At 38.5% G+C, this 18,420-nt stretch overlaps 1 protein-coding gene across 6 annotated transcripts in view; it reads left to right on the top strand.

The window, feature by feature from the left end:
- Nucleotides 1-18,420, top strand: part of LOC105195147 (Down syndrome cell adhesion molecule-like protein Dscam2) — a 176,347-nt gene that overhangs the window by 93,789 nt on the left and 64,138 nt on the right. For all 6 annotated transcript variants that reach the window (XM_026133465.2, XM_039449987.1, XM_011160412.3 and 3 more), the window contains 2 exons: nt 1,554-1,874; nt 6,106-6,267. In XM_026133465.2, the coding sequence (XP_025989250.1) occupies nt 1,554-1,874; nt 6,106-6,267 (483 nt within the window). The remainder of the gene's footprint in view (nt 1-1,553; nt 1,875-6,105; nt 6,268-18,420) is intronic.

Genomic DNA, 18,420 nt, shown 5'->3' with positions numbered 1-18,420 from the left:
ATCCGTAGTAGTAACTGGAGCGATCAATCCGTTAGATCCCTCTTCCACGGCATTTTTATTCTCGATACCTGTGAAAGAGAGAGAGAGAGGAGTCTTTTCGTCCGGATTCGACGACCCGCAATCCCGTGCCTTTTAACATTATATGAAAATCGGATAATTTCGTCCTTTTTCTCTGTTTCTTTTTTTTTTATCGTACCGACATCATCTCATCTCTCGAGAGAATCGATGTCTCTTATAATTGAGCCGCAATCTCATTTCCTACTTGTCGATACACCGAATAATTTTCAAGCGAAGTTTGTTTTCTTGATATTTTCAGATTCTTCAAATTCTAAAATTTATATTAATTCAAATAAAATTTTTCCGGAAAATTACTTTTAATACTTGAAATTTTTAGTTTTGCCCATTTATGTTTTTATAATAATTCGAAATAGACTCTCACAGGAAAGAATAAATGTTTGCGTCTAAAAGTAGAAAATAATTTTTCTAAACAATTGTTTGTATATTCTTTATGTCGCAATGTCTTGTAACGGAGGATGAACGGATAGATATCAAATATACGTGATTCGATATTCGATGCAGACGGAGAACGACTGAATCGACATTATTGCTGCATCTCGAATGGATGGTTTTCTCGAGCGTATGCTTTTTAAAATCGTGGCATCGTCTCAGTACATTTTCCACCGTAATGCCCATATTCTACGCATTTTCTACGCGATGTATCGCGTGCCTTTTGCGTATTTTACAATCTAAACTCCTTACTCTGAATACGTCCTGAATGTTGCATAAACCATCGTATCTCAACTTCGTGGCGGAACATTTCTCTCGTCTTTTGAGCCGCGTAAAAATTGGCAGAGATTTATGGGAAATTGTTTTCCCGCTGCGCGCCACGCGAAATGTGCCTGCCACTGTTCCGAAAACTATGCGGGATTATTCCCGCAGCGAGAGAAAACGATTTAGATGCGCATTCCTCCGCGAAAGTAAGATTTCGCGACTGCAAGACGGCAAACTTGAAAAGTTCAATGTACTAAATGTACCCTAGTCTTTAAGCGTCAGATTGAAGTTTCGAAGAAGAAAAATGAAGTTTGTTCGAATTTAAAAATGAATACTTTCATTTGTATTAGATTGTTGCGAAATGTTTGCGCTTTTTCACTTTTGTTAAAGTCCATCTGTATTAAATAAAGCCAGAAAATTAAAGAAAAAGAGACTTTGAAATGGGATTGCAAAATTCCTCTCTAAATGGAAAGAAATAGTATACCGAAGCAATTTTCCCTCAATTCTATTGAAATTTTATTTTCAACTCTATCTGACAAATGTGGCAAATATTTTGCATCGGTTTAATATTTTGTTTACTTCAAAACACATCGCGTCTCCAACATTTTGCTTGTAACTCGCAGATAGTTTTTAATATCTCTCAATACTTGAGAGAAATCATTCCACATATTTTGGACAAGATTAAAACTAAAATTAGCAGCGTCAAAGGAATTTCTATTTACATTTCGTTTGTACGAGGAAAATCGTTTTTTTTTCTCAACGTTTCATTTTTCCTGTTTCAGGACGGGGAGTGGTGCTGGACAGCCAAGGGCCGGTGCTGGTCTCAGAGCCGCGCTCGAGCGTGGAGTTCTCGAACGACACCGGGGCAATGATCCACTGCTCGGCCCACGGCAGTCCCTCGCCGAGGATCGACTGGCTGATGGGCGACGGCTCGCCGGTCCTGCCGATACCGAACATCCGTGAGATGCTGGTGAATGGCTCTATGTACTTTCTGCCGTTCGGCGCGGAGAGCTACCGGCACGACGTACACTCGGCCGTCTATCGGTGCCAGGCGTCGAATAGCGTCGGCAAGGTGCTCGGCCGTGAAATCACGGTGAAGGCCGGTAAGAGAGAAAGCGTCTCCTTTATTTCTCCCTCTCGATCCCATCTCACCGTGCTCCTCGGTCTCTCGGTCTCTTCCGGCCGATTGAACCTTCACCATCCTTTAAAGCCCCGCTTCGCCGTACGTACGACGACGGAAAAAAGACGAGGCGGACTATTGCGCGACCGATAGCGTGGCATGCAATTTTGCGAGCTTCACGTACGACCTTGCATTTTTGCTCGAGTCAAGAATCACTAATTTTACACGAAACGATTTTGCTCGAATATAAAAAAAATTGATGCAAATATCTGAAAACAATTTCGTTGGATCATTGAAATAATTACGCAGAACGTAATAACCAATTTAAGAGTTTATCAAAATTATTTTCAAATTTCGATCTAGCTACAAATTTTTAAATAATCAAAAACCAATAATTTTGTGTAATTATTTTGTCATTATAAACCTAAACCTTTATCAGCATATAGTCAAATTTAATTTTTAATAAATAGTTTGGTTATTATATATTAATTTTTACTCAATTTTAATTATTTTTTTACCTGTCTCTTTAGTAAAGAGTGCTCCGACTTTAAATTTGTCGATAATAAAATTAAGAAACACTCCAGATAATGGCAAAATGAATATTTGAACAATCACATAATTATATTCGTGTCGCCGCTTCAATAGACGTGAAACACACGGTCTGCGCCAAGTAATGTGGTGAAAATAATGGGATCCATTGGGGCCCCTCGACGTGTTAAAATTACACGCGACTTCCCTGAAAAGTTGCGACGGACATATAACTCCTCAGAAGCACGAAAGTTTCACGCTCTATAAACATGCCGCAATTTGAAAATTCTAGATTTGTTTCAGTAGTAAATAATACACAAGCGCGAGAGTTGTTCGCGCTTCAAGATGTCTCAAGATGTGCCGGATATTTTTATCCTTCCGTATCTGTCGCGAGGCGCTAAACCGACATTTCCGCCAGAATCTCAAACTGTTCAGATTTGACAAATTAAAATATATTTCTATGAGATTAAGTTAACAATCTATTTATTGCAATTCTGCTCATTTATTTGCATTTACACTGTAAAAACGTTACAACTATTATGGTAGGTAATTTTGCGATCCATTGTTTAAGTATATTTATACATGTAAAAATAAAGTTACATCTTATAAATATAATTATTTATCTTATCTTTTTTACAATAATTAATTTGCAAAAGTGGATTTAGAATTAAAGCTAAATTTATAGACATATTTACATAATAATTTGCCAACTAATAACAATTTTTTTTAAGCTATGTGTACGAACGTAAAAATGCAAATCATATATGTACGATACTACCATTGTGTAATATTACAAAAATTTGTATACATTTACATAAAAACTGAAAAATATGCTACTGTTATCATAATTTTTTATCTAATATGAAGACATATTTGTATAATTAAAGGTAAAATTACTAATTTTTGTAAAAATACACAATTTTATGCATTTCCACTGTAAAGTGTAATTTTTACATATTATATGTAATTTCCTTTTTTACATTGTATTGATGCAATAAACATTATAGTCATGAAAAATATCGCACATATCGTTGAAATATCACGTACGGTTTAAATTCTTTCAACGTTGACCGAAATTTCCGCAATTTTCAAGCATGACAACAATTGATTGGTGCGCGTTTCGCCGTCGTAAAAATTCGTTATCTAAAATCTCATTGAACGCTTACTTCTCGGATGTATTTAATGTCAATCCCGAGACGGTAGAGCAATGGTAATTCGTTGCAAAGTTGAAAGTTCAACGATCAATTTTGCGCGTTTCGAATGCCACACGAGGTACACGCCGGCGGAAAATCAACAGTCTTTGGCATTATCAGATCGTGCCGTCCCCTTTCCGGGGAGGTTCCCGCCTCCGCCTCCGTTAAACGCAATCGACCGTTCTCCGGAATGACGTTTTAAACCCACGACTCCAGACGCCGGAGGGTGGCAAGAATGATCGCGCGCTCGGGCAGAGCCAAGCCAACTACATTTATCGCGGAGCGGCGGCCCTCCTCTTTTCCACTCGCTTTTCCCCCCCATCTGCCGTCGCCGCCGTGGTAAATGGATGGCACTAAACTCACGCTCGCTTATAGCTAACAACCTTGCGCCAAGATCAAGACTCGCGACTTGTCGCCAAAGTACGTAGGATGCATTTATGCACGTGTAGAGATTGCCCCGAAAATGATGTAAGAAATGGAAGCTGCGGTCCAGCGAGAGAGAGAGAGAGAGAGAAGGGATAAAAACAAATTTGCTAATGTATTAAAACAAGCCAGCAATTATTACAGTTTTGTAATGTTAATTAACGAGATGAGAAACACGAACCTTTTTCCTCTCTTCGTAAACTCGCGCAAAACAATCATAATTTTTAGCCGTTAATTGCACTTAGTGGGACACACACACATACACCCCCACACACACACACATTTGTAATTTTTATAACTGCGTATAATATTTTACAGCCGCGCACGTTACGCGGTTTTTGATAGTTTCACGGCGTAATTCTTCTTAATTAGCCGCGCGAAATTTATCGCCGAGCGTAAGTAGAAACAGACCGCCGCACCGTATATTTCGTTCGGACACGAAACGAGAACTCCTGGGTGGAGAAAATCCAGCGCGCTGAGATATCGAACGAATTTCGCGGATGAAAGATTGGGCGCGTCAGTAATTTTACGAGGAATGTATCGACCGATCGACACGTTCCCCGGGCCGTCCAATGTACGTCGCGCGTGACAAACGATCGCGCGATTTCTTCGCCTCCCGGTTTGCTGTTAAGAATCGCACTTGGCCCCGCTGAGAATCGCTTATCGCATTTAGCGGGTCGCGAATCGGAAATTTTCTATCTGTCGAGAGGAAATTCCTCTGGGAATTGAAGGAGTAGATTATTCGTTGTGGAAGATTGGACGACGACGCGAAAATCGTGAAAATATCGTACAAGTTGCGAAGGGCGCTAATTGCCGAAACTGCCTGAGTAAGAAGCCGCCAGTATTTAAGAGAACAATGAGAGCGGCGGGAAATAAAGTGCCGAGCTGCAATGTTAATAATGCGCCTTTTAGCGTTAATGTGTCTCGCTGGTCTTCTTTAAAAATGTTAATTAACGATAGAATGCTGAAAGCTTAGTTGGTAGTAAACAGCACGAGTGATAAGCGCAATGTACACCCACATCACGTGTCTCTGGCGAAAATTACGCCCGTCCATTATCGAATATCAAATTTTTAGGAATAATGATATTAATGAGAAAAATTCTTTCTCTGATAATTAAATATTTTCGCTGCAGTGTTATATCGTTTATCAATTTATACTGTTGATTATACTTGTAATTGAATTTCAACTAATAATTAACTGCTTGAAGATTATTAATTTCTACCATTTATAAATTTAAATGCATTATTTAAATTAAAAAAATATGTATATTCGAATTAGTATTATTTAAAGTAAGAGCTTGTTTATTCAATTTGTCTTTAAATTCGCAATTCACCGATGATTTCGGAAATGGGTAAATTTTGCCGATGGGGAATTCGATTCTACTTTTGTCAAAGAACAGGAGGTATTATTAATCATGCGGACAGCAGAAACGGCGGTTGTCTTCCGATCCCGGAAGCTCGACCCGGGAGAGGAATATTCATCACTCGAATCCGACGTTGCTTATAGAACAGCTCCGATATATCGTCGCGCGAAACACACCACTCCTACCATCTCCTTAAACCATCATATCCGTGCCTCCGCTTCCTCATCTCCGTGTCCGCGCCTCTGCCGAGAGATTAACATGCATCGCGATCGTTGACACGACGGGAGAGATCCGTCACTATACAGAGTAAATTTTGGAGGGAGAGCTCGCTCGCTATTCGCATCGCCGAAATTTCTCGGGATTGAAAGGACGAATCTCGAACGAAACAAAACGCCGTGAAGTTGTTGCGCGTCGAAGGGAGGAGGATCTCTCTTCCGGGACCGTTCTTTTCCATTTTTCCGGCGGTATTATTCTCGCGAATACGACATCCCGTTTCATGACGATATAACCTTTTCCCTTCTGCTCCTTTTCTTTCCCTTTCCCTCTCTCTCTCTCTTTCTTCGCTATATTTTTTCATTGTCCCGAGCGCTTTTGTCGCGTACTGCGACATGGCGGTCCATCTCTTGCTCTCTCCTGCCATTCCCCCCCCCTCCCCCTTTCCGGCATTTATTCCACGCTCAAGCGGCCATAACTATTCTTTTTTCAGTGGTACGCCAGAAGTACGAGGTACAAGTGCGAGACGCTTACGTCTTGGCGGGTAACACAGGGGTGCTCAGGTGCGAGATACCAGCCTTCGTCAAGGAGTACGTCGCGGTCACATCCTGGCTGAAAGACTCGGCCTTTAACATTTACCCGTCCGCGGAGAGCGGTGAGTGCAATTACTACTAGTCGCCCGCCTTACATGAGAGCGAAATATCATGTCAATCCGGGCTACACACATTTCCCGGATATAACGATGGTTGTCGTATTTTCAGCGAAAAATCGAAGTTGAAACTCGATTTCCTTCCGCGTTGCTTTCTGATGTTTTTCAACTCATTGATCATGTCGTAGCGTTATCTTGGGTTCCTAGAAACGACTTCTACCTTCGTCTATTTTAGGATATTGTTTTTTATATACGAGAAATTTATTATCTCTCATAGAATTATCTTGAATTTCTAAAAATAATTTTTATTTTTGTGTGTTCTTTTTTTTGTTTTTATCTTTTTTTTTAGCAAAGTAATGAGTTTTATTCGGAAAGAATTATTTTACTGAAGTATCTCAAAAAAAAATAACTGGATCTGAAAATACTTTTATCTGAATTAGATCATCAAAGTAATTACGAAAGACATTTCTAATGAATGATGCAGCAAATTCAACATTTTAGTAATCAACTTGGTCTGATAAATATTTTAACGAGATTTGACAAAATTATCTTTAGATATCTATTCAGTTAAATTATTTTTAGATATTTTAGTAAAACCTTTTCGTATTTTCACAAAATTTTGATGTCACTGCGTTCTTCTTTTCTTCGAAACGCTCGTTAGAAGCAATCTATTTTTATCAAATAATTATGAATCTTCGAGCACAACAATGTGCTAGATAGAAATTCAAGTAGCAAATATGAGAAAGCAGGCGAACTCTTCCCTTTATTTGCACGGGTCACGTGTACCGAACGGTAGACAGAACACACGTGAGATCGCTATGCGTTACGTCGGTCCAATTATCACTCGAGTTAATTAGAATCCGAGAGTGCGATTCGAGAGTCCACGTACACACACACACACACACATATCACTACGAATATTCTCGCTGTCCTATGCGAATCTCGAATGGATAAATTGCAACATTATGAAACACCGGTACCGCAGATGGGTACGTAACGTTGTATAGAGAGTAGCGGAGGATGGCGATAAAACGCGTTGCATTTCTTTTTTAGAAATGGCTTTTTTTATGCCACTCGTCTTACCTAATAGCTCTCGATGGGGTTCCGCGTTTGCTGCACACGTGAACGACATTCCTTGAAACTGAAACTCTGTAGTTCGTTCGCTCATAAACTTTTACTTCGTAAAGCCTTAGGCTGATTGAATTGTCATGTTGCATTGAAACGTCGAAGGTAATTGGACACGCGATAGCGTGTGTATGTAAATAAATTTAGTATCTGCGGGATAATTTGCAATAATTATAATATCCTGTTGATAATTAAATTTTTGAAAATAGATTTTATGAACGTTAAAGAACGAATTATAGACTTAAAATAAAGCTACTACAGTTAAGCCATAATGGCTTAAAATACTAGTTATCTATAGGATTATAGTTATTTTTATTTGCTATCATGATTTCCAGTTTATGTCATCTTTCTTGAGAACGAAACTCGCAATTTATCGTGCAAAACGCACGAATTTTCTTGAAACGAATTCAACCGCTTTTACAATTTTGTCCCTGAGGTCACCGAGAAGTCAAGTGCCTGATGCACAGTAAAAACTTTTCTAAATTCGTTTTCTCGCGTCATAATGGAAGCATTGTGTCCTCGCTATCGCGCGAGATCTTGTGCCGACTCGGTCGTGGAAGAACGAGGACGACGACGACGACGACGAAACGTGACGCATTGTTGTCGTGTTTCGATCGTTACTACGTGGCTTTTTAAATCACCACGTGCGTGGCATAAACGCGAAAGTCTCTTCATCTCTTTAGTTCTACTCTCCCGCCCTCGTCGAAAAATTTGCCTCGAATTCACCGACGCGTATTCCCTCCTCCGCGATAAATTACAGCCCGGCGAATAAACGAAGAACTTTCTCGCACCGGCACGCCCGACCTGTTCGATGCCCCGCGTACCGAAAGTTTTCCGAGTGATTCGTTTTCCATTTAGAGGCAGGTACCTCTGCGCGCGCCTTTAGAACCTCGTCTTTCCCGCTTCCCAGATTGGATTTTCCTCTCTCCGGACTGCGCGAGACGCGAATCGCGTTTGATTTAATCCGAGGATTTGTCGCCTGCCCGACAAACGTAAGGAACGGTTCGCTTATGAAGTTTAATCGTCTTCGGAAACAGTCGCGCGAGCTCGCGTTTGCACTCGCTTTAGATTTACTCTCCGTAAGGGAATAAGGCGCTCACCGCTCTTCCGCGAAATACTCTGTACCAATGTAAGCTGCCTCGGGATAAACGTGAGAAATTTTCGCTGAACGGATTCTGTGATTAAATCGACGGATCATTTGTCTATTTTTATTTTCGATCAAAATTATTCAGCTTTTCGAAGAATAATTATGAATTGTAATTATGCGATCAACATTTTCGGGCATGCTAAAATTATTTTAACATAATAATTACGGAAAATTAAGAGAGAGTTACCATATATACGTTCCACTCAAGTTATTATTTATTATATTTGCCATTTGATATTATAATAATTTGTACGTAAATGAATGTTGGAAATTATAGCTTGATATTTCAAGTACCAATGTAAATGATACTATAATATTTAACCTTCCACCAACAATTAATTTATTATAAGCTTTTGTAACGTGCTACGAAAGATACAATTTAAGTCACCGGTCACCTAAATCATTCACGAGTTTTTTAATAATTTTCTAATCATACAACCTTAAGAAATATTGACTTTATAAATTAAAATAATTAAAGGTACAATGAATTAATAATTAATATTTATCTTATTAATATTTGACCGAAAAAAGGATCAAATATTTAATAATTAGTAAATAATAATGTAAAGGTAAGGACGTAAGAAAAAAAAACTGACTTGAAGTTATTATAAAAAAAAAATATAACTTGTTAAATAAATTAAGTAACCATATTATTCATTTCGTATTTATTTCATATTTTTATCATGAAATGTTGCTTATGTTGAGTAAAAATATAAAATATTGATGAGATATGATTTAGGCGACTGGGGAATATGCACATTCAGCAACTCTCCCCTAATAATTAATTTGAGACTGTTAAACTTGGCGTTATCGTGACCAGGGGTTTTGACTCTCCGACTTGGAAACTTGCAAACTTTTCAAAGACAGGAGATATATGACAAAGATATCTTTTTATCTGTAGTAGAAAGTTTACTCTTAATTCCGGAGCCAAAGAGATATATGACGGGTATATATGTAGGTAAAAAATCTTTTAGACATACCGCACTCGTTCGTTGCACAGAGCACAGTCGTTTATGGAGAGTGTAACCGAGCAGCACAGATCATTCTCTTGAAACACTCCGCTCGGTTATTAGTTTCACGTAAGCCGCGAGCGACGCATACCGGGTGTATCGACGTTTCGGGAGTCGACATGAAGTGCCGGTGGATGACTACCCGGATGCAGCCAACTCCAACACGAAATGTTCCACCGCAATGCAAATTAGCTCGGGCTACTTGTCTATGGAAACGTCGAACTATCCTTGCCGCAGCAGCCGCTCCGACGTCTCGCTCATTTGTCTGCGACCACTTCGCAAATGCGCATTCAGTAGTAGCATGCGAGAAAGGTCAGACGGGAGCGCAAACTCCGCCTTTACATATTTCGCCGTAATAATTATTGGTATGGAATATTGCAATGCTAATTGTCGCAGGAACGTTAAGTAATTGCGCTGTCGTAATGTTATCAGGTATCATGGCATGATAATTTAATGGAAATGGGGAAATGGAGATCTCGATGATCTCGATTTTTTTACTTTACGGATGATAGATTCTATTTACATTGAATCGCATTTTGCAATTAGATTTGCAATTAGATTTGGCGCTGTCATTTCGCATTTCACGATTATGCGATTCCGTAGTAGATTTTGTAGCGTGTAATCTGTATCGTAATTATCAGTCCGGAAAGTTGAAGTATAATGCAAATTCTTTTATGACGCTGACGCTGACTATCGCCGACGGAAATCCCGAACCGCGCTGCACCGCGGTGTCCATGTTATGACACCATTATTATCTTTTCTTTTTTTTACCCCTTTTTACCTCGGGCACGTTTTTTTATTTGCCCATGGTTTGCTCCATTTAATAAATACACATCCATTATATCTTTTTGCAAAATTTTGGAAGGACAAAATGCATATTTTACAAATAATGCATTCTCTCTTTGAAAAAAAAAACTTTTATTATACTTTACTAATTTGCTTTGACACACTAGCAAAATGATTTTTAAACAAATGATGTAGTGAATAGCAACGATGTTATATTATACAGAAATTTTGTTGCAATAAGTTCTACTTAATTATTTAATTTTTGTTTCATTTATGTTGGAGATTTTCTCTTGCATGTGATTAATATTTTTTTTTGTGTTAATTCTTAAGTTTAAATTATGAAGCGCGGATGTTTAGTAGAGGTGAAAATTTGCCAAAAGTATATGTTTCCACGTTCACGAAGAGAGTTTTTCCGCTTTGCATTACGGTACGTCCTTTTCCTATAAAAGCGCTATCTTAAGCAGCTTTTGTTTTTCATTCTTTTTATTCTTATTCCCATCTCTCTTCGTTCATTATATTTAATTTCGTGTTTTTCCTGCGATTATTTTTCGTACTAATAACTCAGATATTTTTACCAGCATAAGAATGTGTTTGCAATTACACATTTATTTATGTATATGTTATCTGCTCAGTGAAAGAACGTGTTTATTTATCTGAATGCCATTTAAAATATAACTAATTATCGTTTGCTTATCTAACTGTAAAGTAAACTTTTTTTCCGTAATTATTTTTTGCTTGTCCCTAAATGTGCATTTTTTTAACGATCAAATTAATTTATCGTACATGTAAATTTATAACGGGATGAATCGGTTAATTATTCTTTTTTATTCGTGAGATATTATTCTCTTCCAGCAAGATACACGATATCATTGCACGAGAGAGCATCCGACACAAGTACCATCGATAAGCGTCTAAATTTTTCATATGTAAGCGGTAGGGACGACGATGCCTCTTTCTGCACGAGGATAAGCTTGCAAAAGATAGCTGAATAATACGTATAGTGAGAACAGCCGTGCTTTCGTTCACTAGTCCTTTCATCGCGTCCTGAAATCCCCTTTCAAGTAAAGCAAAAGTAATCATCTTGGATTTTTCATCAAGTAAAAGCGCGAGACTAAACTCGTGAATTTTAAAGTCAACTTTTACTTCTTTTTCAGGGCTGGATATTTAAACGGAATAAGCTACGAATTCGGCATGTATGGTTTATTAAAAATTTAGTTTATATTGTAAGTTTGGGGTCATTTATGTCAAGCGGGATACAGCGCGAATAATTTTATCTGCGTACATTCTGACATCTCTCGCCTCATTCTCTAAATAATTTGTTTAAAACACTGACGTATACATACGATATTAGCGCTCGACAGGATATTTCTTTGCGTTGTTAATCGTAATTACGAAAAGTTAACACCGCCATTTGGAACTTCATCGCCATCGTACGCTTGAAAAATTAATCTGGCGAAACGCAATTTGACAACGTCTCCGTTTTAACCTCCGTAAAACGAAAGTTTGCGTACTTTGTCCCGGCGAACTTAAGTGAAGTCGCAATAAGTCGCGGACGCGGGAGGCAAAGTAGCGCACTTACCAGCATTCCGTGAAGTCATGAAAGAATTGTGCTTGCACCGCACTAGAAAGCATAACGAAAAATACCTTAACGTCCGCGCAAATAAATGGTGCAACATAATTTTCTTTAATCACCATTTCCGCGCTCTTAATGGTTCTCAAGTCCCACTCTGTGACTCGTTTTTGCAAAGAGACTAACGTTTTCTTGGTGAAAATTTCTACGCGTGAATATAAATTAAACATAAATACGCGCGTAATCGGTGACTTTCTAATGTTTCTGATTTGCTGTCTCACATTTAGTCTTACACGCAACGAATAACAAAGCCGCTTTATTGACAATGATTGCTGCAGTAATGCAATTCTCGCGGACTCGAGGTCGATTTACCGCAGTTCCCGCGAGTGACGAACGACGCACGTGGGAACGGAACGAACTTTCCTTAAAAATCCGCGGATTCGTGTTTCGCACACGACACTCCAGAGAGAATCCACTCGCGGCCGGAATAAATCCAGCGCGCGAGATATATTTCGGTAATAATCGGCGTATACATAAATCATCCGCGCGCTCAGGCCGACGCCATCACGAAGGAAATTGTAATTCTCGTCTTGTGTTGCATTCTCATTCGTCGAAGCATTTCAACCTCTTCATTTCGCTTTTAATTTACATTTTTTAGACAGTTCTAAACAAATTTTTTAATTAAAAAATAAGAGTGATAATTAAGAGATGGAAATTTTCACGTTAAAATAAGACATAGATGTACGCGTAGGAAAAAGTTTTGGTGATAAAATTTGAGAGTTTTTAATGCGATTTATTATTTATACGGGATCTAACAGCATATTATGTTACGTATAAAGCAGAAGATGCAGTAGCCATTAACCAGCATTATCCCGCCGGATATTAGAGCAACGCAAATGGGCATAAGTTCTGATACGCTTGTTGATTAAACTTGCATTTAAGCTGATTAACACTCAACAGGGTTATCTGCTCTGGTATGAGAGATATATCGAATAGACACATTACGTCACTGCATATATATTGGTTCGAAAGCAGATTACGTTTAATATTACACACGATTGCGGATAATGCATTTTGTATTTGGATTATTTCTCTCGAACTTAGAAATATCAATACATACATATATATATATATATATATATATATATATATACTACTGTGTCCAAAAAGTAAGGTGACATTGCATTTATTTCGAAAATTCTTTATTTATTCTTGCAAATCAATTTCGTCCCCTTCAAAGTAATCCCCCCTGATATAATACACTTATTCCAACGGATTTTCCAATCTTCGAAACAGTTGTAATAATCGATTTCAGGAATGGCCTTTAGCTCCTTCTTCGCAGCGGCTTGAATCTCTTCTATCGACTCGAAACGGTGATTCGTGATTTTTTAACCAAAAACTCGACTAATATCGTTCCACAACCACCGTATTCACCTGATTTGGCTCCATGCGACTTCTGGCTATTCAGCAAACTCAAGCAAGTCGATAGAAGAGATTCAAGCCGCTGCGAAGAAGGAGCTAAAGGCCATTCCTGAAATCGATTATTACAACTGTTTCGAAGATTGGAAAATCCGTTGGAATAAGTGTATTATATCAGGGGGGGATTACTTTGAAGGGGACGAAATTGATTTGTAAGAATAAATAAAGAATTTTCGAAATAAATGCAATGTCACCTTACTTTTTGGACACAGTAGTATATATATAACTAATTATAATGTTAAAATATAATTTATGTAAAATATGTTAATAGGTGTAATCATATAGTCTCAATTTATATATCTTATAATTAAATTTATATATTTTACGTCTGTAATTATAATAATAACTTATATCTCAAAAATCTCTTATTTATTCATGCACATAAAATTTTATTAAAAATATTGGATAAAATATATATAGAAATACGGTTGACCACATGTGGGTGTAAACTTTAATTAATTTATTCGACGCATAGGAAATTTCACATATATTGGTAATTCGCGGTTTTCATGGGCACAATCTCGCTTGTGGCGTGCATTCGTCGTTCCTCAGTTTTACGGTGAAGCCGTATCTCTCTATTACATCGTATACATTTTCCAGATTCGCTGTCGAGAGGAATCTCATGTTTTCCGCACGCCAATTAGATCATAGGCAATGCGTTTGCTTTCTGTTTTGCTCTCAATCTTTAGATTTATTATACGCCAGCATACTGGCATTCACTCGACGTCTATTCGGTCGTGTATTATTCCAAAAATATTCGTTACGGTGATAGCGGCTAAATCGTTGCGCCATCAACCAAATAGACGACGCTCGGCTATTGCTGGCGTTTCGTAGAGAGCCCGCGGCGGTCCGTCGCGATTTGCGAACTCCCAAACATGATCCATTACGTTTATTAGTGCAAGATTGTGCTTGCACATGAATCTCGTAGCTGTATTAAAGTCTCCCTCAGGAATAACAGAGATTTCTCTCATAGCAATTTCTCTTCTCCCTTTGTCTTTAAATGTTGATAAATTTCCTTGTTAATTAATATTGATTATGAAATTACCTAAATTTTGATTGTGTGTCTACATGAATTTTACTAATGACAAAATTAAATTTTGTATAGCTTTAGCATTTTGAGAAATTGCATAATAAATAGATCAAGTAGATATTAATAATTCTATGGATTAATGCGACAACGAGGAATATAATGCAGTTACAGAAATAAACGTAAAATTTTACTACCTTTGTTTATTGATAGTACTTTTTAATCGTTTAATAGAAAGATTGGTTAATGACAAAATTGCATCAAGTATTACATGTTTTACTGTTTGTCTTGAAATTCATTATTTTCTCTGCTTACCGAATGAATAAGTAGTTTATACCTACGTTTAGTCAGCCAATAATTATAGAGAAAATTAAACATTTCAACATATTTTAATATTAATAGAATATCTTTTTTTTTTATAAATCGCCGAGAGATTAAAACATAATTGCAAATTCTAATTAGTACAATAATGAACTTTTCATATACTTTATAATATAAAAATAACATTAATTAAAATTGAATTTTAACAAACGTTTTATCGAAAAACGAAGCGCAACTAAAGTTAATTTTATATTAAATTCTGTCAAAGTGAAAACTATCAGAAATAAAGCAGGTACATGACATGATCTAATTACGTATTTGATCATTGGCCAGAATCGATTATTAACAAGCTCGAGATAAATTTTAACCCATATGACCTATGGGTACTTTGAACCCCGCTTAAGCATGCCAAGTATTTCTCGTGCCCGACGGCACGATTGCCGTGCATAATCATTCCGGGGCGGCGCACAATGAGCGGACAAAACGCCGAAGAATCCCTCGCGCTCGAGTTATTTTTATTACGATCGATTCATTGCTCTCTCGTCCCTTTCCTTTTATCATGGTCGCCCATCCATTTCTCTTACCCCTTTCCCTCTCATGCGGCGGCAATACGGCCGGCATTCATCGTCGTATGCAGCCGGCGGGCGCCGGCGGTATGCACCGCCATTGCGCCGCGCGAGCCGATCTTAAGGTAACCAGACTTACGTGCATTCCTACTCGCACCTCTCTGTTCCCTCTTCTCCATCCAACGCATTTCAACGGCTGGAATTCCGCGCAATTTACCCCGTTATAAACGTGTATGCGCGGCGAGGATGTTCGCGGCGCCAACAACGAAATATTGACATTGCCGGCGTGGCGCGGCGCGGATACGGACGCATCGGCGAAAAATGCACTCGTTTGAACGTCGTAGATATGATGGACGCGGTAAGAGGAAGGGACGAGGGAGAAACTGGCGGGCATGATGGGCGAGACTGTGAGATATTTTCGCGCGATGCATTTTTCCACGGAGTCACGCGTGCACGCGGCCGACATGCTTACGGACGCGGAAAACGCCGGCGCGCCGTCGTGATATACGTACGTACAACACCCGTCTCCCTGGGCGCGGCTGCGGAAAAAAGCTAGTAATCGCGACCGCAGTGAATTTCCGGCCCGAGGGGAAAAAGAATCATTGGACGCGACTCTCATTTACCGCATTTCCGTCCGCTGGATTTCTAAATTGTGTCGTGCGATGCGAGTAGTACATCCGCGGATCGCTTGGCTTCCTAAACGAACGCGACACATAGAAGATGCGAAATTTCGCGGATACGAAATCTCTCTCCATCGAGTCGCCGAAGCGTATTTTTTAACACAGAGACCGAGTCATCTTCCTTCTCGCGTGAGAAATTTCAACCGAAAAATATTTCCGGTATGATTTGACGTAAAAAACTGAAACGTTCCGAAAAGTTTCAGAGGTTTCAAGCAGCAATAATTAACGCAGAAACCTTGCACATTAATGGAAAGCTATGTAACGTTTACGTATGAGATCGTTGATAAGCTGCATATCACAGTGTAACTCACGTGAATTTTAATAAAGATGATAAATTGCTCATATCTCCAGAACGACTTTATTTACGAAGGCAAATAAAAAAAAAAAAAACTGAAGAACGGTGTAATATAAATTTTATTTATCGCAAAAAATATTACGCAAGCAAAATGTGCATCGGGACTCTCCGCATTCCGCGCATTGTTTAGCGAGGAAATTTAAAATTTTCCAATAACGAAGTGTTCTTCATGTTACTCGCTTTGATTAATTCCCATAATGCGGAATGTCAAGTGCGTGGAATAGGTTGAACGAGGAAATGGAGTGGCCCGTTGGTACGATTGTCATTTCGAGAAAGATAACTGAAAACTCTTCGTGGCCGAAGAGCTTTCGGAGAATTGGCCTTTCACGGTATAGGCCCATTAAATTCCTACAGGGTTTGATTAACGTTCATTCAATGTCGAGCATTCAACGTTGGCGCACCTGAATCCAAGTCCGACGTGTTCTATCGACCGTTCAATCATCTGACAGGAAATTAATTCATTATGATCTCTCTCTCTCTTTCTCTCTCTCTCTTTCTTTCTCCTTCCCCCCGTCTCTTTCTCTCTTTTTATTTATTTATCTCTTTTTTTGCGCTGTATCGTGTTATATCTTTAATTTTTCATTAATACATATCGCGAACAGTGAACGAAATTTCGCTATATTAATTGCGATTAATATAGCGCACGTGTAATTACGCACAATTGGTCGATTGTTATTGCGTTTGTATTATGCTATATTTGATGCTTTTGCACAGTTCGATAACAAACATGTTTTTCGCGTATCTAGAATTCTCTGGAAAAAAAAAAAACTTTACTTTGCATTCTCTGTGAGATCAATGTGTTTTAAAATATAAATTTTATCGCAAAAATCGAACGTTTTGTACGGGGAATGTTGTTAATTAACGACTGTTAAGATAAAAAAAATTGTCATTCTATATTTTCAATAAACTTTTTTATATGTAAATTTTGCGTCTAAATCGAGGATGACTCGTAATAATTCTATTCTATGAATACACAATAAACACATGTGTTTTTCAGATTATTGATTTGAACAACAAGTTATTGACTGCGTTTATATTTTGCCAATACGTTCATATTTTATAAACCTGTACCATTTGTGTATTTATTAAATATGGCGGACAGCTGCATTAAGAGATGGAAACTGGAAGAGAGGATGAGGGAGAGAAAATATACTTCCATTTTGCATACATTCATTTTGTGTACGCGGAGTTTTAATTATTAATTTATTATTGAAATTTTCATTAATGCAGTAATATAAAAGATTACTCGGCTTCTTACAGTCTGTATTGAAAACGGCATGAACAACTCGTAATCTCTACGTCAAAATTATTATTAATAAGTTAAATTACTAATAAATTAAAACTCGTGATTGAGTGTCTTTGTAATTTCAATAGAAAATTTAATAGTGTTACGCTTTTAATAGAGAGAGAGAGAGAGAGAGAGAGAGAGAGAGAAACATCAGAATGCCTATTTAAAATCTCTTTAAATAATTTTTCGAAGCTTTATCCTCGGGGATACAATGGGAGGCACGAGCGCGTGCAACAAGGATCGTCAGTGGAATTCACTCGAGAGGCGTTAATCTTTTTTTTTTTTAACGGCGCATCCACCGTTTTAAGCCACCGAGTGTTCTAACGGGCACGCTCTCGCCGTCCAGCGGTTACGCTCGAATTTTTACGAGTATTGATTCTCACTCGCGCCGATACTTTTCCTTTTTGCGTTCCAACGCGTCGAGCGTGGCCCTGCTGCTGATCGTTCGTTTTACACACAGGGACGCTCGCACGGAGACTGCCCCTTTATTACGAGGGATCTAGTTGCGGGAATCATTTTCTCCGCTGGCTACTATTGTTTCTCGCGACGCAATTTTTATAGTCGACCGCTTCCGCGCGCGAAATTCGCTCGCGCACTTTTCCATTAAAGAAATTTCCATATTAATGGAAGTCCAACGGAGACGACAGCCGCGAATACGGAAGGGAGAACGAGAAAGCGGTCCGTCGAGTCAATGAAAAATGCGTCACACTGAGTGTTTCGTGGAGTTCATGTCACATGTTAGTGGTGAGCAGGTCGAGATGAATTTGAAAATAATTTTTCCTCCGTCGCCGTTTCCGAATTTATG

Source organism: Solenopsis invicta, chromosome 5 (genome assembly GCF_016802725.1).
Source record: "Solenopsis invicta isolate M01_SB chromosome 5, UNIL_Sinv_3.0, whole genome shotgun sequence".
Taxonomy (NCBI): Eukaryota; Metazoa; Arthropoda; class Insecta; order Hymenoptera; family Formicidae; genus Solenopsis; species Solenopsis invicta.
Note: the sequence above shows the minus strand (reverse complement) of the source record. Positions and strands in the feature narration are given on the sequence as shown.